The sequence below is a fragment of the Alexandromys fortis genome, unplaced genomic scaffold, assembly GCF_014885135.2.
Source record: "Alexandromys fortis isolate MF-2015 unplaced genomic scaffold, M_Fortis_MF-2015_v1.1 scaffold_252, whole genome shotgun sequence".
NCBI classification, from domain to species: domain Eukaryota; kingdom Metazoa; phylum Chordata; class Mammalia; order Rodentia; family Cricetidae; genus Alexandromys; species Alexandromys fortis.
In genome coordinates this window covers 670,963-698,398 of record NW_026068127.1, presented here as the reverse complement: position 1 = coordinate 698,398, position 27,436 = coordinate 670,963, and the positions used below count along the sequence as shown (strand labels likewise).

The 27,436-nt window shown below is 49.3% G+C and overlaps 1 protein-coding gene across 5 annotated transcripts in view; it reads left to right on the top strand.

Moving 5' to 3' along the window:
• The first annotated feature begins 4,391 nt into the window (after positions 1–4,391).
• Adcy3 (adenylate cyclase 3) overlaps positions 4,392–27,436 on the top strand; it is a 74,113-nt gene continuing 51,068 nt past the window's right edge. For 2 of the 5 annotated variants that reach the window (XM_050125882.1, XM_050125878.1), the window contains exons 1-2: positions 4,401–4,531; positions 4,959–5,808. In XM_050125882.1, the coding sequence (XP_049981839.1) occupies positions 5,134–5,808 (675 nt within the window). In that variant the 5' untranslated portion in view covers positions 4,401–4,531; positions 4,959–5,133. Of the gene's footprint in view, positions 4,587–4,958; positions 5,809–27,436 lie in introns of all 5 variants that reach the window. The other 3 variants (XM_050125879.1, XM_050125880.1, XM_050125881.1) reach the window with 3 other exon arrangements.

Here is a 27,436-nt window from a genome sequence, read left to right as displayed (position 1 = left end):
CTAATTAAACCACCTGAAGGCTCTGGCTTGGCTCCGCTTTCAGGGCCCTCCTGGTGCCAGGTCCCAGGGGGGACTCATGATCTTCTCTCCTCCCTCCACCTCCTGCCCCTGGGACACCAGGCTTCTGCTCTAGCCTATTGTTTGCTGGATTCAGGAGCCGCTGTATCCCCTGAGGGGGCAGGGCAAACCACTCTTGTTTATCTAATAACAATTAATTCTCAGCAATCATCCCAGTCCTGAACCAGAGAAACAAAATGGGAAACCTTCACCAATGACTACCCCATAGACCTTAACAAAGACCACCCCATAGACCTTCAGCAAAGACTGCCCCATATACTTTCAGCTAAGTCTACCCCATAGGACCTAGGCTGGGATGGTGTGGGATTTGGGACTCCCTCCTGGGTTCAGCCCACACCCACAGTTCTGGTTTTCATCAAGGATATATATGAGGTACAAGTCACCTAGGCAATTTTTTTTTTTTTTTTTTTTTTTTTTTTTTTAGTTTTTCGATTTTTTTTTTTTTTTTTTTTTTTTTTTTTTTTTTTTTTTTTTTTTTTTTAGTTTTTCGAGACAGGGTTTCTCTGTAGCTTTGGAGCCTGTCCTGGCACTAGCTCTTGTAGACCAGGCTGGCCTCGAACTCACAGAGATCCGCCTGCCTCTGCCTCCCGAGTGCTGGGATTAAAGGCGTGTGCCACCACCGCCCAGCCTCACCTAGGCATTTTAAAATCATATTTACAGCTTTTGATGATGGAATTGAAGCATGTCGTCCAGGTCTTGATCAGGCACAATAGACTGGTGAACAACACCACCCACAAGCCCACCCTTTCCACTTGACCTGTGGGTGGTGGGGATAGAACTCAGCACCTACTCCGTGGCACACATTAGGGCTGTCCCCAGCCCTCTAGGGCAGTTGTTTTATTGAGGCAGCATCTCATGTTGTCCATGGTGGCTTCCAACTTGATTTGTAACTGAGGACAACTTTGAGCTTCTGATCCTCTGCCTCCGGAGTGCTGGCTTTACAGGCGTGTGCCACCGTATCTGGTTTATGCCATGTTGGGATTTGAACCTAGCACTTCATGCATGCTGAGCAAGCACTCTGCCCACGGAACTACATTCCCAGCCCCGAGAGGGGTTAGTTTCAAATGTCCTTTTGATCTGGATGTTTGCAGTACCAGGGAAGAAGGCCGTGTGATTGTCTCAGAGACAGCTAGCATCCTTATAAAGTACCATCTCAGCTGGGCAGTGGTGGCACACGCCTTCAATCGCAGCACTTGGAAGGCAGAGGCAGGCGGATCTCTGTGAGGTTGAGGCCAGCCTGGTTTACAGAGTGAGTTCTGGGACAGCCAGAGCTGTTACACAGAGAAACCCTGTCTCAAAAAACAACAACAACAACAACAAAAAAAAAAACAAAACAAAAAAACCAACCAAAACTAAACAATACAAAACCCCAAAATACAAATCTCTTTTAAGGATTCATCCATTCATTCTGCTAGAGTATGTATCAGCTAGTGTCTGGGACCCTGGGAAGCACTGTGAACAACCACACAGATGAGTTCCTTCATGGGTGGGCTGGGATGTGAGCCGCTCCTCTGAGTTGAAATATTCACTCTGTGCATTTAGCTGCCATCGTCAGACATTGGCCAGGTGGCTTCAGACACCTCCTATGTGTCACTGTCAGGCCCAATCAGACCCTCGCTTCCCAACCTGACAGGGTCCTGTCCAATTGTAAAGTCATCAGCAGCTGTGAACCGTGTCTACCTGAGTGTCTGCCTTGCTGGTAGATGTGGTGCCCTGCAGAGCCAGCAGTAGTCAGAGGATGAGGCCGGATCTTCTGGTCTTCCTCATGTCCTGCTGGCTCTTAGGACATCCAGTAAACAGGTTGCTACAGCAGGGAAGATTATGGAAGAACATTGAGTGGGCAGCTAAGCTTAGGTCAGGAGTGTCTCTGAGTGGAGCTCTCTCTCTTCTCAAGGTGAAGGGGCAGGAGAGGTGGCTCAGCGGTTAAGACCACCAGCTGTTCTTGCAGAGGACCCAGGTTTAGTTCCCAATGCCCACATGACGGCTCATATCTGTCCCTAACTCTGGTCCCTCTTCTGGTTTCTTTGAGCACTGGGCATGCAGACAGTGAACATACATATACAGAGGCAGAACACTCATACAAAGAAAATGAAAATAAGTCTCTAAATGAAAGAGGGTATAGAGGGGATGGGGTCTGGGACATGGGTGGTAGTGGAAGCCCTATTAAGGAACCTCAGGGCAGATCCCAGGTATGTATCATGGCCTTGCCACAAGAGGGAGCACTGAAGACCCTAAGGATTGGGGGGGGGGATTAATAGAGCTATAATTGAGTGTCTTTGTGGTCATAATAAACCCATGATAAACCATGTGGTGGTGCATGCCTTTAATCCCAACACTGAGGAGGCAGAGGCAGACTGATCTCTTAGTTCAAGGCCAGCCTGATCTACAAATTGAGTTTCAGGACAGCCAGGGCTACACAGAAAAATTCAAACAAAACAAAAGAAAACCTATGCATTTATGGGCCTTTAAAATTATTTTATTTAAAAATTTTATATACATGATTTTTTTTTGCCTGAATGCATGTATGTGCTCTGTGTATGTGCCTGGTGTCCATGGAGGCCAGAAGAGGGCACCAGATTTCATGGAACTGGAGTTATTGAAGGTTGTGGGACACCACATAGATGCTGGGGACTGAACCCCAGTTCTCTGTGCAAAAATAGCAAGTGCACTTAACCACTAAGATGCCTCTCCAACCCTTAGCCTTTATTTTATTTTAAATATTTATTTATTATGCATACAATATTCTGTCTGTGTGTATGTCTGCAGGCCAGAAGAGGGCACCAGACCTCATTCCAGATGGTTGTGAGCCACCATGTGGTTGCCGGGAATTGAACTCAGGATCTTTGGAAGAGCAGGCGATGCTCTTAACCGCTGAGCCAATCTCTCCAGCCCCGTGACCTTGAATTTCTGATTGTGCTGGGATACCAGGCATTAATTACTTCTGGTCTGCGGTGTTGGGGCTTTAGTCTGTGGGCTGAATCCCAGGTCTCTTCATGCTAGCCAGGGACTCTATCAACCAACTCATAGCCCAGGTTCCTTTTATTCTTTCTTCCTCTCTTCCTTCCTCCCCTTCCTCTTCTCCTCCTCCCCAACATATTCTTTTGTTAAGGGTGAAAACCATGTCCTTTACTATCAAGAAACAAGTTAAAACAAATTTCTCAACACCAAACAAAACAATGGGGGTGATGGTTAATTCAGACCACCCTCGTATATCCAAGGTTATTACACAGCACCTTTCTAATCGAAGCCTTGGGGAATGTGGGCTGAGGCCAGGTGGGGCCTCTTCAGGCAAGATGAGGGACACCCATACAGCAATGGCAGATCATGGACCTATTCCCTGAATGTTGGGGATGGATGCCTGAAATCGTAAACAGGCCAACCCATGCGTGGCAAGGCATCCTTAGCCAGCACCCTTTTCCTTCTTCGGGATCCCTTAACGCGGGGAGCTGTCCTCAGTCCCCTCGGCACATTTTCTTCCAAAACAACGACTTTCTCTCCTAACCATTGTGCTCTGTCAAATACAAGAAAGATAACTGATACTCCGATTTAGAAGGCTGGTAGAGTCAAAAGGAGCATTTGCGTCTTTAAGGAAGAATCCAAACACATCTCAATTGGTAGGATGCGCACTGGAGATCTTCGTGAAGCAAGGCCTCTTCCAGCTCCATGTGCCGGGTACCAACCGAGCTACTCCAGTAGCTTTTGTCCCCAGGTTAGGCTGTGAGATCTGAGAGATCAAGCCCCACGCTTAGACGTCTGGGCTGCCAGTGTGGGCGGGAACACTGAGATGGGGGCGCGCCTACCCGGGGAGCGGCCCCCAAACCTCAGCCCAGGCCTCTCATGGCCCCGGAAGGAAGCCAGGGCTGAAGAAGGGGGTGCCCCGAGCACGCCTCACCTGCAGGGAGTGCACATCCCCGGCTTTGATCCTCCGTAACACGGCCTGCCCGAGGCAAGGTGTGGATTCGCCTTATTCCTTCCTTTCTGCCACCCACCCGGTGTTTCCACGCAGCTGTCGCCGGGCGTTGGGACGTGGGGGACACTGGGGACAGCTAGGGGGCCCCTCCACCCCGCGCCTAGGAGGCGGCGACAAGGCGGGGAGGGGCCGCCCGCCTCCTGGGGCCTGCGGCGCGCGTGGATCAGTGTGCAGAGCGCGGCGCACGGACTCGGCTGGCTCGCTCTGCGTGCGGGAAGAGGATGCTGGCAGGCTGCCCCGGCCTGGGCCCGCCATCCGCAACGTGCGCCGCCACCGTTCTCTGCGCCCGCGGATGCTGAGCCACAGCCCCGCGCCTCTCCCGGTCCGACCCGGGGCCTGACGGCGAGGGGAGCCGCGCTCCGGCTCCGGGCGGACGAGCTGGCGCGGCGGCGCTGCGGGGAGCAGCCTGCGGCTCGCTGAAACCCGCCTGACCCGGCCCCGCAATCCCGGCCCGGAGCGCACGGCTCCCGAGTTCTCATACAGGTCAGCGCCAAGCCAGGATCCAGGGCTGGGCTTCCGCGACGCTGCAGAGCCAGAGGTTGGGAAGGGGCTGGAGTCTCCCAGGGTTGGATGGGGAAAAGGAAGTAAACAGAAGGAAGATGCGGGAATCCCCAGGACCGCCCCTGCTCCTTCCAGGCACGTTTTATTTTCAGCTTGGAGGAATTGGGCCTGGAGGGACTTTAGGTGAGGAAGTCAGGGATAGAGCCTGGCAGGCGAGGGATGGAGAGGTGGCTAGGCCCCTCCAGAAGCCAGAGGCAGGAAACCGGGTGTCTGGCGTGGACCCGACTGAGTGTGTGTGGGCGTGCTTGGGAGGCTGTGGGGTTGGAGGTTTGAGTAGCCAAGGATCTGTGTGAGGGGTGGGGTGGGTGGCAAGGAAAAAGGCGCTTCCATTTAGCCATGTCCTTTTAAGTTGCAGATGATCGGTGCCACCTGTGTCCTGGGAACCCATCCAGCATTCCTGCCCCAGGTGTACGCCCTTCATCCGTAACCAAGAAGAGCCTTCCCACCCTCCACAGTTAGGAAGATCTGGTGAGCGGCTTGACGCGGACTTCTCCCTCATTCCTTCGAAGCTGCCACCAGCCAAGATGCCGAGGAACCAGGGCTTCTCGGATCCTGAGTACTCGGCTGAGTACTCTGCCGAGTACTCGGTTAGCCTGCCCTCTGACCCCGACCGCGGGGTCGGCCGGACCCATGAAATTTCTGTGCGGAATTCGGGGTCCTGCCTGTGCCTGCCTCGCTTTATGCGGCTGACCTTCGTGCCTGAGTCCTTGGAGAACCTCTATCAGACCTACTTCAAAAGGCAGCGCCATGAGACACTGCTGGTGCTGGTGGTCTTTGCGGCCCTCTTTGACTGCTACGTGGTGGTCATGTGCGCGGTGGTCTTCTCCAGCGACAAGTTGGCGCCCCTCATGGTGGCCGGCATTGGTCTGGTGTTGGACATCATCCTCTTTGTGCTCTGTAAAAAGGGGCTGCTCCCGGACCGAGTGAGCCGCAAAGTGATACCCTACCTGCTGTGGCTGCTCATCACAGCCCAGATCTTCTCATACCTGGGCCTGAACTTTTCACGTGCCCACGCAGCCAGCGACACGGTGGGTTGGCAGGCCTTCTTTGTCTTCTCCTTCTTCATCACGCTACCCCTGAGCCTCAGCCCCATCGTGATCATCTCTGTGGTGTCCTGTGTTGTGCACACGCTCGTCTTGGGGGTCACCGTGGCCCAGCAGCAGCAAGATGAGCTGCAAGGGATGCAGCTGCTGAGGGAGGTGAGTGCCACCCTTCTCCATCCTGTGCCTTCCCAGGTGGGATTGCTTTCGATGCCCCCAGGGTGTGCACCCCCATGCCATGCGGTGTTTGCCCTAGAGAAAGGATGCAAAACATTGGGCCTCTGGGCCACAAAGCCACCTGTGCTGAGTGGAGTAGGTCACCGCCCCTAGTCTTGTCCTGCCATTCCATCAGTGAACCCGGGTCAAGAGACCTCTCAAGGCAAATTCTGATCTCTAGTTGTCTTTGCTTTACTCCAGATGGGGTTTGACTTGTGCGAGCTCAGTGCTCTCTGTCAGATGGGGATACTGTCGGCCCTGCATGCAGAAATGGCTGTTACCAAGATGCAAGGGAACGCTGGTGAAAGCCTGTGGTTGGGTTATGTGAGGAGCTGTAAGGAGCAGATGTGGTTATCAGAGATACCGTGCTTCTGCCCCAGAGCTGAGAGTATCACCAGCAGATAGGTGGTCTCCCCTAGAAGTCAGGGTATGGGGACACAACTGGGGATGGTTGCCTTAGCCACTCTGGTGTGGAGCTTGCTGGTCCTAGTGGACTATTAATGCTGGAAGGGGTGGAAAATTCGCCTTCAGCTTTACTAGTTTTTGTTCCCACCAAGTGCTAAGAGAGGCAGACAGCCAGAGCCACCCAGAGACTGAAGATGGGCTGTCTGAATGCATCTGGTCATCCCCTGTAGGGGCTCCCCAGAGATGTGAGTCGCTGGATTCTATCTTATGGCATACCTTCCGCTTTTCCATACGTGACCTGAGAACTGGGAAGTGGCCAGTTATCATCAGGTATCTTCTGTCTGCTTCTGGAGTTCTTTTCCCCACATCTCACCAAAGCCTTTATCATGGTCTGCTTGAGGTTGAGGCATAGCCTACAGTGACCCCAATGGTACGTCTGGTGGCTGATGAGAGAACTTTTGGGGGCCTAGTCCATTGCCTCCTGGCTGTTTAGAGGAAAACATGGCTTCTGTCGGGGTTTAACTTTTTTTTTTTTTTTTTTTTGAGACAGGGTTTCACTGTGTAACAGCCTTAGCTGTCCTGGAACTTGCTGTGTAGGCCAGGATGGTCTCGAACTCAGAGATCCACCCGCCTCTGCCTCCTGAGTACTGAGGTTAAAGACATGTGCTACTCCTGCCCGGTTTTAACATTTTTTTAAAGGTCTCAGTTCAAAGTTCTATTTTCCCATTCTGGGTCAGGGAGGAACCTATTTCACAGATCTTTTTTAAAATTTATTTTTTATTTTGAGGCAGGATATCATGTAGCCTAAAATGGCCTTGCTGCAACTGAGGATGACTTTGAACACCTGACCCTTGTTGCCTCTACCTGCCACGTGTTACGGTTACAGATGTGGGCTATTGTGCTAAGCTAATTTCACAGAAGTTTTCTGCGTGACTCGGCACTGGGCTAGAGCCCATGGGAGTCTGTGGGATACCACCATGTTTTTGTTTGTTTGTTTGCTTCCTGGTATTGGGTGTTCTCTTGTGAACGCCTGTTGTTGCTGTAGCTTTCTGGGTTGGTGGCTTCAGCTTGTGTCTCTGCTTGTGGATGGTTCTGTTGCGAGGAGGATGCCCATAGCCATTGCTACGGGGATTGGTCAGGACAGTTAGAGCAGCTGCTGCTCATTGGCAGCAGAAATGAGGGAACAGCCCAGGTGTGCCAACTCCCTGACCAGGGCTCCCACATGGAGCTGGGAGTTTGTCCCCTTAGTTGAGAGCAGGATACTAACTTCTCTTCCTTGTCTACCGGCGACAAGCCCTGACTCTGCCTGTTTGTTGTCACCCAGATCTCTGTGGAAGGCCCGGCTTGTAGAGACCCCGGGTCTCTGTCCCTCAGGTCGATGGAAACATCGTCATCTTGGTTTGGAGCCTGGACTTAGTCTGAGGCCCCTCCCTCTGAGGTTTGTGTTATTGATACTTCAGGCTCATGTCACTCTGGGCCTCACCATCTCCAGTCAGCAAGAGACCTAACTTGGAGGCTCCAAAGTGTCGCCACAGGGTGGGACCTGGGTCATAGGTGTGGCCTGGATCCCTGTAGGTCAGTTTTGAACTCAGGATTACTGGTCTTAAAAGAGACCAGGGCTGCAAAGAAATAAGGGCCCCAGTTGGGAACAGGGGGAAAAGGTAAAAATAGTAACTCAAGAGTAAAGATACGCGAGGCTGGGAGCATAGCTCAGTGGTGGAATGCTTGCTTGCCTAGCACGCTCAAGGCTCCCTGAATTGGATCTCCACTGCTCTCCCCCCCAATAATACATAAATACACATTTACAAAATAAAAAACAATGTATAATAAGAATTTTGTACCCCGGGGGAACGTGATCTTGACATGAAACCATGCCTGGAACAACTTGGCTTTGGGATTAGAAGGGAGAAAAAGGGGCCCTCCCAAGGTTAAATTGGGAGCCTGAGATAAGAAGCTGGAGGTCAAGCTTCTAGTATGTGTTCCAGAAGTTTCTGAGTCACTTCTCTGGGACCAATGTGACTTTCTTTTTTGATTTTTAACGATTTGTTTGTTTTGTTTTCATTTTATGTACAGTGATGTTTTGCCTGCATGCATGTCTGTGTGAGGATGCCAGAAATCCTGGAGCTAGAGTTTCAGACAGTTGTGAGCTGCCATGTGGGTGCTAGGACTTGAACCTGGGTCCTCTGGAAGAGCACAGTGCTGTTAACTGCTGAGCCCCACAATGTGACTTTTCACAAGGTGCATAGTTTCCCAGGTCCACTCAGCAAAGTCTGTCTTCCCTTACAGCTTTTTTTGCATCCCATCTCTGAGTACTGTGGAAACCAAGGTCCGTGCAGCGTTGCTATGGGGACGGATACCTAGGACTCATGTCCCTTGGGCGTGGAGAAAAGCGTCATTCTTTCACCCTAGTGTTTGCTCCTCCAGCCTGTGGGATGGGAACTCCTTCGAGAATGAGAAGGGCAGGGGTAAGGGGGCCAGGCATTCAGGTCCTCCATCTCAGGCAAGCGCCCAAGACTTTCCTCAGACCCACCTGGGCTCACTTTGTTATTCAAGTCCTGCCCATGTGTTCCTCCTCCTCTTTCTTCTCCTTGCTAGTTGACTCTGGCGAGGTCTCTCTCCTGGCTCATGGAGGTGGCTCCGTTTCATAGAAGACACCTGTGGTTCTGGCTGGGCCTTGTGGTTTTGGTTATGGCTGGGAGCAGCACCAAGGAAATGGTTCCCGTGCCAGATTGGTGCCAGAGTCTCCTACAGCCCCCACACACCATGCCTGTACTTGTCTCTATGGGGGAAGGGCTAAAGGTAGACACGGGATTTGGGGCAACCTGACATCTTGTCCTGGACTCTTCTCAAGGGGCCAGCAGATGGGGTTCCAGTGAGGAGACTGTGTACAGTCGGGCGAAAGGGACTAAGGTGGCTTTGGGGCCTTGCAGATTAGGTAATGAAAGAATATTTATTACAGAATGAAGAGTAGAGCCCTGCAGCCTTTGGGTCTGGGGCACAGAGGGCAGTCCTGGGATTGTCAGCTGTGGGATTCTCAGGCTGTGCCTAGGGCTGACTGGAGCGGAAGGGTGAGTCAGGAGCTACAGGCTCCGTCTTCTGGGTTCTGACATCTATGCCTCTTATAGCACGGCCTGCCCTCGGCTGCCTTAAATGCTCCTGAGATGAGGCAAGGAAGCCACACACGCAAGACTCAGAACGGCAGCTGACAGCTGGGGACGAAGGGGGCACGAAAGGGTGGAGGGTGGAAGATGTAGCCGAGATGGCCGTGAACACATCTCTGGCCGGTAACCGCTTCAGAGACCCTTGCACATTCTCACAGGCTTCTGGTAGCTTCTGCTGTGTGTCGTTAAGATATGAGGGCCTAGGGATCCCTGACAAATAGTTTGTAGACTGACTTCACGGCAGGAGGGCTGTCTGGGAGCAAAGGTCTCTAGCGGAATGTGTAGCCTGTTGAGGTCTTCATTTGCAAGATGAACCTTGAGGAGGTTGTGAAGAGACTCCTCGGAGCTTATGAATGAGACAGCAAGTTACCCCCTTAGGGAGGGAGACTTTGGCTCTGGGGGGTCCTGGAGAGTTTCAGCAAAGAGGATGATGGGAGAGGGGATGAGGCTTCCAAAGATGGTACTGCCCACAGCGAGAGTTAAATGTGTATAAATACGCACACTATCCCCATATGTTCTGGAGGTTCAACTCCGTTTCACAGATGAGTGCCCGGGGCTTGTACAGTCCGGGGAGGCAGGGAGGGTTAGGTGGAGAGTCACCTGTAAGCCATGTGGAGGGGCTTTGGGGCCAGGCATCCGAGCTGCCTGCTCGTCACTCTGATTGCCCCAAATCCTTTGTTGAACATTGTCAAAGACCAGTGCCCAAGAGATGGGAGGCCCTGGAATGTGTTAGGAGCCGTCCCCTCTACTCCTGGAAAGTGGGTGCAGAGAGGGGGGAAGCCTGTAACAGAAAGCTCTTTGTGAAGCCATGGTCAGGTGGGTGTGGGAAAGGAGAAGGGTGAGGTGGAGGGGCCCGGGCTAAGAGGAGGGTAGCGGGTCTGGGCTCAGGCCTGGGCACTTTGACGATGAGGAAGCCCGATGTGGGAGACATGCTGGAGGCAGACTCAACCTTGTTTTTTTAGTCCCTGGGCCCTGAGCTCTTCCGCTGTCCCGGAGTGACAGAGGGCAGCTCTCCCTCTTTGAAGAGGATATAGCTGGGCATCAAAGGAGGAGGGCCTGGGATCCTGAGAAGATGAGAGGAAGGAGCTGTGGGCTATGGGGTCCAACTTGGTGATTGGAAGGTAATGAATGACTGAACACATAAATGGTCTGCAGAAACCCCACGCAGTCCCTTCTCCCTGGTCACATTTCTCTGTGGTCATTTCTGATCCTTATCTCTATATAAACAGAGCTTTCCTGGTGTGTCGTCATGGTTCACAGGCAATCTAGGGCCCACCTTTCACCCACATTATTTCACTAACATTTTGTGGTTAGCTTTGGTGTTCCCATGTTTGCGATTTTGGGGGTGGGGTGGGGTCAGCATTTTATAGACAGCCAGGATTATTTTTTTAAGGGAAACAGAAGCTCAGGCTGGACCAGTTATGGGGAGTGAGGCTGCTTTGTATGAACACGTGTGTGCACACACAGCACACATGAATCCATACTCTCTCTCCAGGGCCTTAGTAACTTCTCTGTGAGAATCACTAGGATTCTAGGTTTCTTGTTCTTCAGGCTCCCATCCAAGTACTAAACTAGACCGGACACTGCTTAGCTTCCAAGATGAAATGAGATTGGGTATTCAAGGTGGTATGGCCATAGACTTTGCAGTTTATGTCTAACAACAGATCTCATTCGGGTGGGCCAGCCTAGAATAATCATTCAGTCATTTCTCACCTGTCCCCTAACCAGAACATGCATCCTTAGTCACAGTTAATCTGAGGCTGTCCCAAGCTAGGGGGCACATAAAGTATCCCTAGGGAGAAAGGCCTTAATTTTATTTATTTTAAATTTAGTTCTTATTTCCTTAGTTATTTTTTTGTGGTCTGTTTTGTTAATTATCATGGTGTGTGCACGTGTGCGTGATGAGTTTGTATGTGTGAGTGCCGTAGCAGGTGTACATGCTATGGCACACTATGAAAGTCAGAGGACAACCTTTGGAAGTCAGGTCTCTCTGCTGTGTGTTCCGGGGTTGAACTCAGGTCACCGGCTTGTGTGGCAATCACTCTTCCTGGCTGAGCCATCTTACTGGCCTGGGACTCGGTTTTGAAGCCATGCGAGATTCAGGATGTTCGGCAGCCATGGGAGACTTAAGACGTTGGATGCGTGGTCCAGAACAGGGCTGTGTTTGCCTCCATTAAGCTTCTGGTTCTCAGTGGGGGGATGGTGGTGCACACCTGTGATCCTGGACCTCGGAGCCTGAGCAGGAGGGCTACAGGCTTGAGGTCAGGCTGAGCTACATACTGAAGACTCTGTCTCAATACCTCCCCTAAGAGCCTCCATCAGACCTCCGTGTGGTTGCTCAGTTTTCCAAAAGGTTTATGAAACTGCTTTCTCCTTAGTGGGAAGATGGCTTACAGACTCTTCTGCTTGGGCCCTGTTGTGCCTTCCATGTACGGGAAGAATTTGTTTTCCTGATTTAAAAAAAAAATGCTTCGAGACAGAGTTCATATAGCCCAGCCTGGCTTGAAGGCTGAGGCTGGCCTTGAACTTTTGATCCTGCTGCCTCCTCCTGACACTGGGGTTACAGGTGGATGCTACCATGCCCAGCTTTTCTGCCCTTTCAAACATGAGCTAGACCTTCTGTCCAGGGCATCGTGCCAGGTCACAGGAAGCCACCCCTTGCTCAGGAGATGCCATCTAGCTACACCCTGGTGCCAATCTGACCTTGCTCTGCACACAGCAGCTCAGGCAGTCTCACTCCGACATTCGTGCTCCGTCCGCAAGAGGTGGTGCTTGCTTGTGTGCATGTGTGCATCTTTTGGACCCATGCAAGGTTGTGTTCTTGGTAGGCTGTCAAGGAAGAGAAAGACCTGTTGTGGAGTCCCTGAACGTCCCTTGCAGGGCCTTGGTTGCATCTGCTGGTCAGTAAATGTCTGTCGAATGCTTCTCCTTTCCTTCCTTTTTCCCTCATCATCTCTCACTGGGACTGAGGAAATGCTCCTGCGTTGATCTCGGTGGCTTATGCGTAATTTTATTTATTTATTTATTTTGAGACAGAGTTTCTCTGTGTAACAGCCTTGACTGTCCTGGAACTCTGTAGACCAGGCTGGCCTCGAACTCACAGAGATCCGCCTGCCTCTGCCTCCCAAGTGCTGGGATTAAAGGCGTGCGCCACCACCGCCCCTGCCCAGGAGTGATTTTTTTTTTTTTAAAGCAAGATTTAACATCCATGCTCTCTTTCTTTTTAGATTTATTCATTTTATTTTCTGTGTCTGAGTGTTTTGTTGCCTGCATTTTTTTTTTTTTTTTTTTTTTTTTTTTTTTTTTTTTTTTTTTTTTTTTTTTTGTGTGTGTACCGTATGCATGCCTGGTTACCCTGGAGGCCAGAAGAACAGGAGTTATGGTTGTGAGCCACCATGCGGGTGCTGAAAACCAAACTCTGGTCCTCCGCAAGAGTGACCAGTGCTCTTAACCACCGAGTCACTGCTCCAGCCCTCGCGGTTTCTTGAACTCTGAGACTGATGACATCACTCCTTTGTCACTTGGTGACAAATTTCCTCCCTGGCCCAATCCAAACGCAGCAACCAAGGCGGGATTTCAGGGGTCATTGACATTCCACTGGCATAGTTTTAGTCTGGTCCTTGGGCACAAGCGCCTTGTGTGAGGTGGCTCAGGAGCTCCGCTGAGCAGGGTTGGAGCAGTAGCCATCTCACCTCCCTTGTTCCTCTGTCTGGGGAGAAACTCCCACACCTTCTGCTGCTCAACAGACACTTTGTCAGAGCAGCGAATGTTCAGGATGGGGAGTGTACAAAGTGTGATCATGTCACCTGTGTGTGCAGAGCCCAGTAGAACAGATCCTGTCTGCAGAAGAGTCCCTGTCCAGGGAGACCCAGAAGAGGCCTCTGAGATGCTTTTGAGTAGGGTCCTGAGCTGGTCGGTGGTGGTGCACACCTTTAATTCCCAGGCAGCCGAATCTCTGTGAGTTCAAGGCCAGCCTGGTCTACAAGAGCTAGTTCCAGGACAGGACAGGCTCCAAAACTACAGAGAAACTCTGTCTCAACAACAACAACAAAAAAGGGGGGCAGCGGTGGTGCATGCCTTTAATCCTAGCACTCAGGAGGGAGAGATAGGTGTATCTCTATGAGTTTGAGGACAGGCTCCAAAAACTATAGAGAAACTCTATCTTGAAAAACTGAGAGAGAGAGGGGGGGGGGTCCTGAAAGATCAATAGGAGTTTTCCAGGTGGAGCAATGGAAATAGGGCCATAAGGTGTTCACAGTTGCTTGAGACTGGTTAGGATCAATCACTATGTACCAAGAACATGACTGGGTGGTGGGAACTGGAGGGATAGGCACAGAGCCCGGTAGGGGAAGGACTTAAGTCTCCCTGTCTCTGTCTCTTTGTCTCCATCTCTCTCTAGTCTTGGGATCTGAATCCAGGGCTTTGCCCATCCTGGGGAGATCCTCTACCACTGAGCTGCAGCCTCCACACTGTTTTTACCTCAATTTTTTTTTTTTTTTTTTTTTTTTGATTTTCGAGACAGGGTTTCTCCGTAGCTTTTGGTTCCTGTCCTGGAACTAGCTCTTGTAGTCCAGGCTGGCCTCAAACTCACAGAGATCCGCCTGCCTCTGCCTCCCGAGTGCTGGGATTAAAGGCGTGCGCCACCACCGCCTGGCCTTTACCTCAATTTTTGTTTGGAGACAGGTGCTCATGGAGCCCAGGCTAGCCTCGAACTCTCTTTGTAACTGAGAGTAACCAAACTTCTCTTCCTGCCGCGCACTGGGGTTCCGGGCATGTGCTACCTGGTTTACAGGGTGCTGAGGCTTCATTCATGGGCACTACATCCTCACCAAGTAAGGCCTCTATTATCACAATGATGTAACTGTCCTGAAGGAATTTGAGCTGGGGACGGAACGAATCTGGTTTGCATGTGCATGGACCAGGCTCGTGGGCTCAAGGATACTCAAGGTAGCATAGGCGCCTGTCAGGGTCACCCAAGGAGGATGCCTGCAGGGCCGCCCACCAGCATAGTGTGATCTGCTTGTGGAGTCGGACTAGTCCCCGGGCGATTACTGAATTCCTTCTGCATACCATGTCAAGAGACCTTCAGACATCCAGTTGTAATCACCAAACATTTAAGGGGACCTGGAAGGATGGGAAGAGAGGGGCCTATCGGGGAGAGAGGATAGAACCAGGGGGAAGAGGGCTTCAGAGCCAGTGCTGAGAAGCAGCCATTGTGTAGAGTCCTCAGTGACAAGTGTCCCTCGGCCACCTCTGTGCCTGCTGGGGGTCTGCATGACACAGGTGGCCTGTGAAACCATTAATGTCTCGTAGCATTTTGTACCTTGATAAACAAGGACAGGTGTGATACTCTATTGCCTGGTGAAGGTACATATGATACCTTATAAATTGCAGAGCTCTGTGTGAATGCCTGCCCTTCCCTCTCTCCCTCCCTCCCTCCCTCCCTCCCTCCCTCCCTCCCTCCCTCCCTCCCTCCTTTGTCCCTCCTCCCTCCTTCCTTCTGTCCCTACTCCCTCCCTCCCTTCTTTCCTTGATCTTAGCCTAAGCTGGCCTCCAACTAATCAACTTCTTGCCTCAAACATTTGAGGGCCAAGGTTATAGGTTTGTGCCGCCATGCCTGGCTAAATTATTTCTCCATTCCATTTAGTCCTGGCAGCCATCTCTCACCTTTGATCTATAAATAACCCTGGCCAAGTTTATCCATTCTTTTTCTACCGATTTCTTTTCCTTCGGAAGATTAATTAAAAATGTTTTGATCTCTTAACTTCTGAATAATATAGCAGAATGTAACCGTAGGGCCTGTGTTTACTCATTAATTTTATTAATCATTCCTGTCTTTTTTTCTTGTGATTGTCATTTACATATTCCAGCTGCGTCTGTTGCTTCTCTCCTTTCCCCTCCTGGCTGTTTTCTGTCTTGATGCCTTTTTATCCTTTGGATCATGTTTTCAGTTTTTCTTTTTTCTTTTTTCCCTCCTCATGGCTCCTAAGAAAGGTGCTTTAATTAGAAATGAAACATTTCTCTCCTTCTCCTTCTGAAGAACGCTTTCCTGTAAACTAGTTAAAGACACATTTGAGAAGGGCCCACCCTCACCCCTTTACCTCTGTTTAAAACTCCAGGCGAGGGAGATTGGACTTGATCATCAAGATTTCTGTGTTTGTGGTTAGCTGCTGACTTGTCTCTTCAAGATCGGCTCTCGAGATACACAGTTCAGTGCCAGCTGAGTCAGTCTGGGGTGGCCACTGTCGGCAGCTTCGTGACTGGGTCTAGGTGGGCCCCTTGCTTGTCCTTGAGGCCTGACGTTTTTTACCCAAGAGAGCCAGGCCAGGTTCCCAAATGACTGGCAGACTGGCTTAGTAACTGTTTTAGTCTGTTTTCCGTTCCTGTAACAAAACATCTAAGATCTGGTAATTCATAAAGAACAACAGTATTCATAGCTCATGAGTCTAGAGACTGGGAAGTTTAAGAACATGGTGTCTGGTCTACTTCTGGCGAGGCCCTTGTGTGGCTTCAACTCCTGCCAGAAAGCCAGCTGCCAAGGAAGAAATTATGAGTTTATCATAATCCAGAGAACCGACCCAATCCCACAAGAAAGACATTGGTTTTTTTAAGGACCTGGTTACGTTTGCAAGGCTATATTATCCTGGTTAGGCTTCTGCTGCCATGGTAAACACCATGATTAAAACAAGCTCGGGAGGAAAGAGTTTATTCAGGGCAGGAACCTGGAGGCAGGAAAAGGCTATAGGGGAAACCTTGGGCCCAATGGCTTGCTCAGTTCAGCTGGTTTTCTTAGACAACCCAGGGCCACCCTGCCCAGAGGTGGCCCCACCCACTGATATGCTGGGCCCTCCCCTATCAATCATTAATCAAGAAGTTGCCTCCCAGACTTCCTACAAGCCAATCTGATGGATGCATTTTCTCAATTTTTGTTCCCTCATCCCAAATGACCCTGGTTGTGTCAAGTTGACAAAACAAAACCAAGCAAACCTGAAAAACCATTCAGCTCACCCTCCACTGGTCTCCTCCATAATCCTTGGGATCAGAAGTCAAAAAATCAACATGAATTTTGAAGGAATAAAACCGTATTCCAACGATAGCAGCTGCCAGCCTGGTCAGAGTGTACCTCGCTGTGTGGTAGCAGGGTGGAGGCGGGTGAACCTCCCTGTATGGCCCTATGCTCTGCTGGTTGACTACCCCAACTGTGGGATTAGATGCTCATTCCCTGTTTAGTAACAGTTAGCTCATTCCCACATTTACTTTTTCTAGCTATCTTGTCTATTTTGTTTTATTCGAGACAAGATCTCTTGTAGCAAGGCTGGCCCTGAAGTTGCTTTAAGGAAGGATGTAGCCAAGGATGACCTTGAATTTACACTCTTCTCTTTTCCACTTACTGAGTGCTGAGGTTACAGATGTACAACGGTCTCTACCTGGCTCTGAATGGTCACTAAAAACAAACAAACAACAATGAAAACAAACTGCCAAAGAACACCAGGGCTGGAGAGAGAGCCCAGCAGGCAGGAATGTTTGCTGTGCAAGCAAGAGGACCTGAGTTCAGATCCCGGCATCCATGGCACAGGCTAGGCATGGTCTTGAGCATGGCTGTAATGCCAGCTCCGTGGGGAGGGGAAGACAGGATCACTGGGGCTTGCTGGCTTCCAGCCTAGCTCTAGGTTCAGTTAGAGACTCTGCCTTGTGATAGAGTAGGGCACCTGGCATGCTTCTCTGGCCTCTGCGCACACAGGTGTGTGACCCTCCCCCCACATATGTATTCATGACTCTCACACAAAATTATAACAAAACAAAAGAAAGGCAACAACAACAACAAAAACAAAACACCCTCAGAATGGGCAGCTTCACAATGGTTGAACTTTTCCCAATAGTAATTAAGAAAAACCAAACTCTGGAGTGACCTCGGCTTTGTTTGCTAGGCGTGGCTTCTGATGACTGCCTCTATCAAGGGGAAACCCTCAGCCAACAGTGCAGGAGTGGGGCACAGGCGGCGAAAGAGAGAGACTTGGGAAGCTGTCTGGGAGGACAGAGGACAGTATATTTTCAATGTCATTCTGATGCAGGCCCCCATCCCCCCCACTTCATCGTGGCTGTGATTGCCTACTCTTTTCTTTCTACCTTATTTTGGAGCAGGGGATTGGGAGACCCAGTGAAAGTCTCAGGTGTGATGTGGAGAAGGTCAAGAAAACCCTTCCGTTAGATGATCTCTCTTGGTTCTTTGATGTAAAATCAAAGTGGTCTGGATGCAAACGGAGAGCATCCTTGGGTACGCAGGCTGGGGAACAGCCCCATGGGTTCTCGTGGCCTTGCTCCGGTTCTCCATGCTCGGCCATCATCCTTCCTCCCTAGGAATTGGGACGCACAGCTCCGGAAGCTTGTCATTGGTCTTTGTTCCTGTGTTTCTGTGGACCCACTGGCCTTCCTCATAGCTTGCATCTCTGAAGATGCCAAACTATTCCAGAATCATGTAGACCAGGCCGGCCTCAAACCAGAATCCACCTGCCTGGGCCTTGTAAGTGCTGGGATTAAAAGTGTGCACTACAGCCACCTGGCTAGGAATCACATGTACCGTCTTTAAAGTACCGTCTCCCTGGAGCGTGCCCGTTAGTCCTGCTTTCACCTCTGTGAGGTGCTTGCCCTTGTCCATGGCATTTTATAGCCAAGAAAGTGGAGGTGGACAGTGACAAGGAACACTGCCCACGCTCATAGGAAACCATGGCATGCCTGCTCTCAAGGCCAAGTTTTGTAGATTAAAATGCATCCCAATAGGCTAATTCCCAGAGGATGTCCAATATGATTAATGTGAAATTATGAATTATTGTCACAATGGCTAAATAGCTGTGTGTCATAGTATGTGGCACCATAGTCTAAAAAGAGAGCAATGACTAGGTAAGCGTAGGTGACCGTGGATGTTGTCCGTGTGGCGTGAGGAGAGCTGTGGTACCTTTGTGGAACTGGAAGGGACTGAGGAAGTTGACTGCATGGGGCACGGTGGGACTCTGGCGGCCATGGCAGAGTTTGGGATATGTTTTCGGGTGGAAATATAGTCACATAACATCTAACAGCTGTCAACATCTGTTAAAGTATATACTTAAAAGGGCTGCATGGAGATCACAACTAAGCATTGGGCCAAGCTCCCAGAGTCCAGTCAAAAAGAGGGAGGAGCGATAATATGAACAAAGGGGTCAAGACCATGATGGGGAAACCACAGAAACAGCTGACCCGAGCTAGTGGGTCAGCTGGCTCTGGACTGACAGCTGGGGAACCTGCATAGGACCAAACTAAGCCCTCTGGATGTGGGTAACAGTTCTGTGTCTTAGGCAGTTTATAGGGCCACTGGCAGTGGGATGTGGATTTATCCCTAGTGCATGAATTGGCTCTTTGGAGTCCATTTCCTATGGAGGGATACCTTGCTCAGTCTAGATATAGGAGGGAGGGCCTTGGTCCTGCCTCAAGTGATGTGACAGACTTTGTTGACTCCCATGGGAGGCTGAGGAGTGGGTGGGGGTGAGGTGGGGGGGAACAGCAGGAGGGGAGGGAGGGGGAACAGGGATTGGTATGTAAAATAAAAAAGATTGTTTTAAAAAGCAAAAAAATAGTTGCAGTCTAAGGCTCAGTGAATTCCATGAAAAGGCAGTAAAATCCAAGAGACACAAAAAAGTCTTTGTGTACACACACACACACACACACACACACACCCCCAAGAGTGTGTGTGGAGGCCAGAGGTTGACACCAAGATGGCTTCTTCAGTCACTGTGTGTGTTAGTTTTTGGACAGGGTCTCTCAATGACCCCGGGGCTCACCGATTTGGCTAGAGTGGCCTGCTGGCCAGTGAGCCCCTGGAACTCTGGTTCCTTATGTAAAATAAAAGTGGTCTGGCTACTTTCATCTCCAGCAAACCCTGCAGTGCAGGGTGAAGACAAGTCTGCTCGTTCGCTTCCCGGATTCCCAGAGAACCAACAATCACACAGAAACTATATTAATTACAACACTGTTTGGCCAATGGCTTAGGCTTCTTATTAACTAACTCTTTTTTTTTTTTACTAGATCAAGGATATTTTTAATATTGAAGATACCAGGTAGACAATAGAAGCCATTTGATTTTACACACAAGTGCACACCTACACATTACAATAGTGTGCACAAGCATCAAGTATTCATATAGAATATTAATAGTAAAATAAAGAAACTTTTTGTAGAAGTTACGTTTGAGAAAGGATTTCTCTATGTAGCCCTGGCCATCCTGGAACTAGCTCTTGTAGACCAGGCTGGCCTCAGCTCACAGAGATCTGCCTGCCTCTGCCTCCCTAGTGCTGGGGAGGCTTAAAGGTGTGTACCACTATGCCCAGCTTGAAAAAAAAATCTACTTTACTTCTACCCTATGCCAGTTTAATGTTTCACAGACCTTCCCTTCATGGACATCAAATAAAGAAAGGAGCATACCTGACCACTATAAATTAGCTACAACAAATGTTTGCTCAAATTTCCAGAAACAGGATTTGAAGAAGATGGAAATCTACAAATGTGGGAAATGCGGTTTCTCCTGTGCAGTCATTTATCTTCCATCATCTCGATTAAAATCTAAAGGAGTGATAATGTTCTCATTTTTATTTACATTTATTAACTAACTCTTAAATTAACCTATTTCTCTTCATCTGTGTATCGCCATGCCGTTGTGGCCTACGGTTAAGATTCCGAAGCATCTGCCTCCTTTGGCAGCTACATAGCATCTCTCTGACTCCGCCTACTTCCTGTCTATATCTCTTTCAGCCTGGCTACGTTCTGCTCCGCTGTAGACCAAAGCAGCTTTATTCATTAAGCAACACATATACAGAAGGACCCCTCACATCAGCTGGGTGACAGCCTTGTGCCACCATAGTTGGCATTGGCATCTGTGAGATGCTCTGTGACTATATTCTCAATCAGAAATATGCAGAGAACTCTGCCATCACCATCCGTGTCCCATGCGTGTCCTCAGAGGTCCCCCATGCTGAGTTCTGGCCACATGTGCTGAGAATCTGAATGTAAGATTCACTGTAACCCTTCACTTACTGAGTGAGCTATAGCACGAAGGTAATTTAATTTCCTGCACTATTTTAACTGATTTTTGCTTGGAAAAATGTCACACAGTGTGGAAGTTTCTCTTTGTGGAATCATGTGTAACTCAAGCAGTTTCAGGTTTAGGGACGTTTTGGATTGAGAGCGGCTCGGTCGTGTACTGGAATTGGTTGTGTGGTTGCCTTTTGCAACCAGGATGTGTTTGCCTGTGATTTCTGATTTCTGTAGAATTAAGTCACTTAGGCTGGAGAGTTGGTTCAGTTGTTTAAGAACACTTGTCCTTACAGAGGACCCGAGTTCATTCCCAGCACCCAAAAGAGCGCTTGTCACTCCAGTCCCAAGGAGGTCTGAGATCTGACGCCCTCTTCTGGCCTCTCTGGGTACCAGGCATGCATATGACACATGCAGGCAAAACACACACGCACACACATAAAATGATAAATCTGAAAAAGCTTTTTTTCTTGTTTGTTTGGGATAGAGTCTCTCAGTGTAGACCTGGGTATCCTGGAACTTGCTCTGTAGACCAAGCTGGCCTAGAACCCACATAGATCTGCCTGCCTCTGCCTCCTGAGTGCTGGGAGTAAAGGCGTGTGCCACAACCACCTGGCTTAAATTTTATTTTTAAGAATTAAATTATTTAGAAATAATCAGAGTAGAGAAGCCTTCTTAGATATTCGTGGCGTTCCTTTCTTATTTTCGGTCAGTTTTTACTGTTGCTGTTGTCTCCCCACAGCTCACTTGCTCATTCTTTCGGCTGCTCGTATTTATCGACCATTCCTGAAATCCTAAGAGACAACAACCGTCTTGCGTATTTTGTCGGTTTAGGTTCTATTTTGTTATAAAAACATAATGCCCTGAACCACTTGCGTATACAGATTTGCTACTGAACAGAACTGATTTCTAGGAAACACTTAGCTGGAGCAGAAGCCAATGCCTGTATTCTAGAGAGGCGCTGGTGCCCAGGACGAGGCTGTGTGGAGCCGACCCACCTCGGCCCATCGGGTGCTGGTCCTTCAGCCGTGGCCTGTCCTAGATGAACCATGGGAGGTAGCACATGCCCGCCCTGTGTTTCCTACTGTTTGAACTCGGCCATCTTGCTCTGTCCTAGTCTCCCAGTCAGCCCAGCCCTTCTGCATGGCACAAGTCTATTGAGGTTTGGGAGCGCCACACCTTCCTTGGCCCCTCCCGGTTTGGGACTTGGGAGCACCTGCAGTCTGACATGCATTTCCTGCTTGGTTTAAAGGTCTCTTCCACCCTGCGTCAGATATGGCCATGAGAAGCACTAGTCCTAGAGAGATTGAAGACGAGGGTGCTTCGCACTCCTGGATGGCAGGCTTTATCTGCAGAGAAGGTTCCGCTAGCCACTTGGCTCTGCTGGACTGGTGCTGCTCTGTCCTGTTTTCCTGTGGGTACAGCAAAGGCCGGCGTGATTGGTGCCTCACACGCCCCCTTCCCAGCTCCTCGCTCCTGTTAGATGCTGTGGCTGGTGTTAAATTTAGAAGGTGTAATTTCATTTGTATGTCTTGTGGTGGACATTGATTTTTCTATTTGTTTTGGATCTTTTTTTTTTTTTTCCTGTCAATCTCACATGCTTGCACAAGCTTCTTGCTGCTGGGAACATAGAGGGCTGAGTCCCTGCTTGCAAGGGAAGCTCTGCTTCCTATTACGACTGTAAAGTTTACTGTGGCTGGGGATGCAGTTCAGTCGGAATAGTGCTTTCCCCGGCATGCACGAGGCCATCGGTTCAATCCACAGCCCCATGTAAACTGGATGTGGTCGTGCGAGTCTGTAATCCCAGGACTCAGGAGGGGGAGACAGAAGTTCAAGGCTATCCACAGCCATATAGTGGGTTGGAGTCCAGCCTGGACTCCATGAGACCTTGCCTCTAAGAGAAAAAATTGTTATTGTCTGAAGACCGACTTGGTACAGTGAAAGCACTCCCTAAAGTTGGTTAAATATCAAATATTAGGTTGACCTACGTGAAACTATCAATAGCCAATCACTTTCAATCTGCCCAAACTGCGGACTTATTTTATGTGATTCAGTGTGGTATGGGGAAAACACGGAAAGCCTGGAAAACACTATACAGGATAGGAAGATATTATCCATGACATTATTCTTCAAGGATAGCTCCTGTTAGCACTGGACTCCGATAGTAGTCAGAACACTTACTGCAAGTATGTGCGTGATCTAGAAGAAAGTAAGAAACTAATTCAACCTAGGCAAGGGCATAAAGATTAAAAACAAAATTTCTCCTTCCCTCCCAACTCTCTGGAGAAAGGACCCTGACCTGCCATGACCTAAGCATCCCCAGGGAAGTGGCACAATTTAAAGTACTAAGTGTACAAGGGCAAAGTTCAGCGCAACCAAGAGCGGCTCCCAGCAAAGACTTGCAGGCGAAAGCCTCTCCATTCCTGTCTCCACCTCGGTTCCCCATGAGAGAGCCACAGGACTCTCATGAACGGGACCTGAGAACAAGCCCAGCAGATCGACTCCTGAACCTGCTCTGGGCCCCTGCCCTACTGCACAGGCTCACATTCTGGAACAGTCATCAGCTCTACAGCAATAGAAGGGATTAGACTGGGGATCTTGGGGCTTCTGGCACCGTCTGTCTGACCTCCGAAAAAATCACTTCTCCCGTCTCCTCTCCAGAAGCACAGTGGTATTGCAGAGACCCCCGTTCTCCGGCTCCTCAGGCCAGTTCTCCAGAACGTAGCAGCAATACACCCATGATCCCCTTTGGCAGCTGGAGAACCCCAGCTCCTCCTCTCTGAAAATCTACTCAGGCAAAGTGCAGTTTAGTTCGCTCCCATAGAAATATATCTGTAGAGTTCTAAGTTATAAATAAACATAAAATAATCTTGATGATATTGCTGGCATTTGTGTGAGGCCGTCTGGCTTCCAAGAAGCTTTATTCATTGGCATTACGTGGTCTTTACCATAACCCTCTGAGACCTGACACTGTCATTATTGTCACATCAAATGTAGGGCTGGCACTGTCTCTGATTGACCTCAGAGCTCAGAGACTAATCTGAGGATGACAGAGACTTAAGCTGCCTGACCAAGATCACAGCACTGGTAATGGCAGGTCTAGCTTTAGATGCAGATGGTCCAGCCCTGTTACTCAGGATGTCCCGTGATCCTCTTCACTGCAAAGACGGGGATGTGAACACAGCAAGGTCAAATGGTTTATCCAGGGCTCTGGCACCCACAGAGGGCAGAGCGTGAATTCAGACCTCTTTCCCTGACAGAAACAGCTAAGAAACTGTTTTTAAAAATCTGACCTGGCCTGGTGGCGCATGGCTTTAATCCCAGCACTCGGGAGGCAGAGGCAAACGGATCTGCGAGTTCAAGGCCAGCCTGGTCTACAAAGTGAGTTCCAGGATAACCAGGGCTACACAGAGAAACCCTGTTTCCAACAAACAGACAAACAGACAAACAAAAAACAGCAACAACAGACAGAATCAAATGTTGCTGAGGGAAAGGGGATGTCATGGTGAGGTGAAATAGAATAATTCATATTGGTAGTATATCAATTTTCCAAGTGCAGATTGGATTCAATCCAAATCAATTAAACATTTTCATAGAAATCAGTAAGATGATTATAATGTATATGAATTCATGGATTAGAAAAGGCAAAACATTTTCTAAAGGACACACAATTCTTCATTTTGAGATTAATATAAAGTTATATTAATGAAGACAGTGTATCCTGATTATAGACTCTTATAGTAAGGACTTTGGAGAAAGTCCAGAAATCACTACACACACACACACACACACACACACACACACACACACACTCAGCTCATCTGCATTGGAAGTGCATGGTAATTCATTGGGGGAGAGTAGTTTCTTCAAAAATGATGTTAGACAAATCAGTATACACATAAAAAAAATATTTTCCCCCTTCCAAATAGAAAAGGTAACTTGAAGGGAATCCTGGTAAGATTTCAGATGTTAGATGTCTAGACACCTGTGGCTCTGGCTCTCTCACACCCCAGTCTTCACTGGGGAGGTAGGAAGGAGCTGAAGAGGTCTTTAGGGAGTGGAGAAAAGAGTTTGGCTCAGAAACCATCCCTTGTCCTCAGCACCACACTGCCTCCTGTTGTAGACAAGAGAGAGACTTGTTGAGGAATGATCTGATGGTTAGTTAGTGTCTGTAGACACCAGACAGGTATTGTGGGCTGTGGCATGGGCATGTGGCTCCAGTGGCTGATGGTTGTCATTAGGGGCTTCTTGGTGAAGAGGGCATGAAGAAGGGACAGCAGCAGAGGCAGGCTCCCAGGGCTGGGGTTGGGAATTAGAGCTATTCGGGAAGTCTTCATTCCCAGCCATCACATCATGGATGCCTGCAAGGCGATGGGGGAAATGTACGGGACCAGAGAACAGCTGAGACTCTTGGAAGACAGCCTGAGGCATCAGTCAAGTCTGCTTTACTAGTCAGGGCTAAGGCCATAGAACCTCACTTAAATTAATCAAGACAAGCCTTGGTGGTGTGTACCTATAATCCCAGCACTTGAGAGGTGAAGGGGAAGATCAGAAGTTTAAGACCAGCCTGGGCTACATGAAGGCCCTCTCCCCAAACCAAAACAATGATGAAACCCCCAAGAACAAAAAAAGAAAAAAATCAAGGCCAATGAGATGGCTCGGTGAGATCCCTGGGACCCACAGGGTGGAGGAAGAAGCTCTTAGGTTAATTTCTGCACACATGTGTGCGTTCGTGCATGCATGTGCGCACACCAAATAAATGTCTATAAAATTATAAATATACAATAAGTAAGGAAATAGCGGCATGGGCAAGGCCACGCTTGAGTACAGTGGTTCCCTGCAGGAGTAAACTCTAGCGCAGCTGTCCAAGGAGTGCTTAGCTCTCACGTGACGAGGAGATAGGCCAGAGCACTTTGGGTTTGGAAACCATTGCCAGGAACCACTTTAAGTGAGGAGAAGAAATTGACAAACTCAAGGAGACAGGAACTCTGGGAAATGCGAGGCGGGGATGTGTATATAGTGGGCCGGTGGCTGGTGGCTGCTGGACCTGTGTCCAGCACAGTCCTGTGCTATGAGCACAGCCTGGTGATGAGCTCTGAGCAGCCTACTCGGAAGTAGGTTCCATGGTTATTCATGCTTCACACAGAAGGGAGCAGGCTTAAAGGGTGGTGACTGAGGGCCACGGCCAATGGGTGGTGGAGTTGGGGTCCTTCCCTAGCCTGAGTTTGGAGCCATGCTTCTCGTTGTAGGGTTACACGGTACCAACCGGGGTTCACAGGGGAAGGATGCTGGGCCATCCGGTACCTCTAAGAGTTATGGCTGTGGGATGCTGTTGCTGTGGCTAAATCCTTTTCATACCTAAGGGCAAGGGTCAACACTTCTAGAGCGTAATGGTTTGCTCTTTCTTTCTTTTTTTGAGACAGGGTTTCTCTGTAGCTTTGGAGCCTGTCCTGAAACTAGCTCTTGCAGACCAGGCTGGCCTCGAACTCGCAGAGATCCGCCTGCCTCTGCTGGGATTAAAGGCGTGGGCTACCACCGCAGACGAGAAGGGGTTGCACTTTCTATGTAGTCGTGTCAATAAGTGCACACATTAGACGGATCTCAAGAGAGCATATTTTTAAAATATTGGGAACCATTGGAGTGTCAAAGCCTGGCTTTAGAAATCTTCAGAGGGTTCCTGTGTCGAGTTCCCAGGATGAGAAAATCCCACAGTGCAGTCGGTGGCTGGTATGGGCAGGACGGGAACAATGGAGGCTTCTGGGTAGGAGGGAAAAGATCAAAGAGGAGAAAGGAAGTTGAAGAGTGAGCGGCATGGCATTGCTGGTGAGAGGGTTGCTGTACCAATGGCAGCAGAGCCTTGATGCTCTGGGCCATGGACAGCAATCACAGGCAACCACATCCTTACTTCTCCCTAAAGGAGGGCTCATCAGACGATGATGATTCTTCGAGGATATCACTAAGTCAGCTCCTCTTAAAAAAAACATTGATCTATATTATTTTAAAATTATGCATCTGCATGTATGTATCTGAGTGTGAGTATGTTGTATGCAGATTGAGTGCAGGTGTCCTTGGAAGCCAGGGGCATTGGGTGTCCCTGAAGCTAGAGTTGTGAGCTGCCCAACGCGGATGCTGGGTACCAAACTTGAGTCCTCCATGAGAGCAGTACATATTTTTAATCACTGAATCATCTCTTAATTGTTTTAACACACATGTGGGCCTGTGTGCCAAAGCATAGGCGCAGAGGACTGGCGAGGACCACTCTCTTCCTCCCATCATGTGAGTTCTAGGGATCGGCTGTCAGGCCTGGTAGCAAGCGTGTTGTTTACCCACCGGCTCACCTCACCAGAGGCCTCCTTTAAGAAAATTAATAGCTTTTATTTTATTCCTACAGTAATAGTCTTTGTTAAAAGCCACACAAATACCTAAACCTATACATACATGTTGACCTGTCTCCACACGAGCATCTTTAGAACTTCCTTAGTTTTTCCCCCCATTTAGGGTTTCCAACCACAAAGAAAATTTTGAGTGTTTGATTTTATTTCTTAGTTTAGATTTGCATGGTTTAAGGAACCCAGGCCTCTCAGTACATAGATTACCACTGGTTAAGTCCTGTCTGTCTGTCTGTCTATCAATCTCTCATCTATCAACCATCATTTGAATTTTATTAATTTGCATAATGAAGGGAATGCCAGCCTGTTGTAATCCATGAGAAGTCACCTAATACACATTTCCTTCCAAGCTTTGGAACTGTAGTACCTAGAAATGATGAAACAGTTCCCAGAATTCCAGCGTTAATTGCAGTCCAGTACATCATTGGGACCCTCATTTGGAAAACAACAACAAACCCCACTTTGCTATAGTATGTATTACCCACCTTGTGTAGGGGTTGTGGGAGGGTAGTCATCAGGGAAAGGCAATGCAGATTCTCCTGGAACTCAGCAGGCATG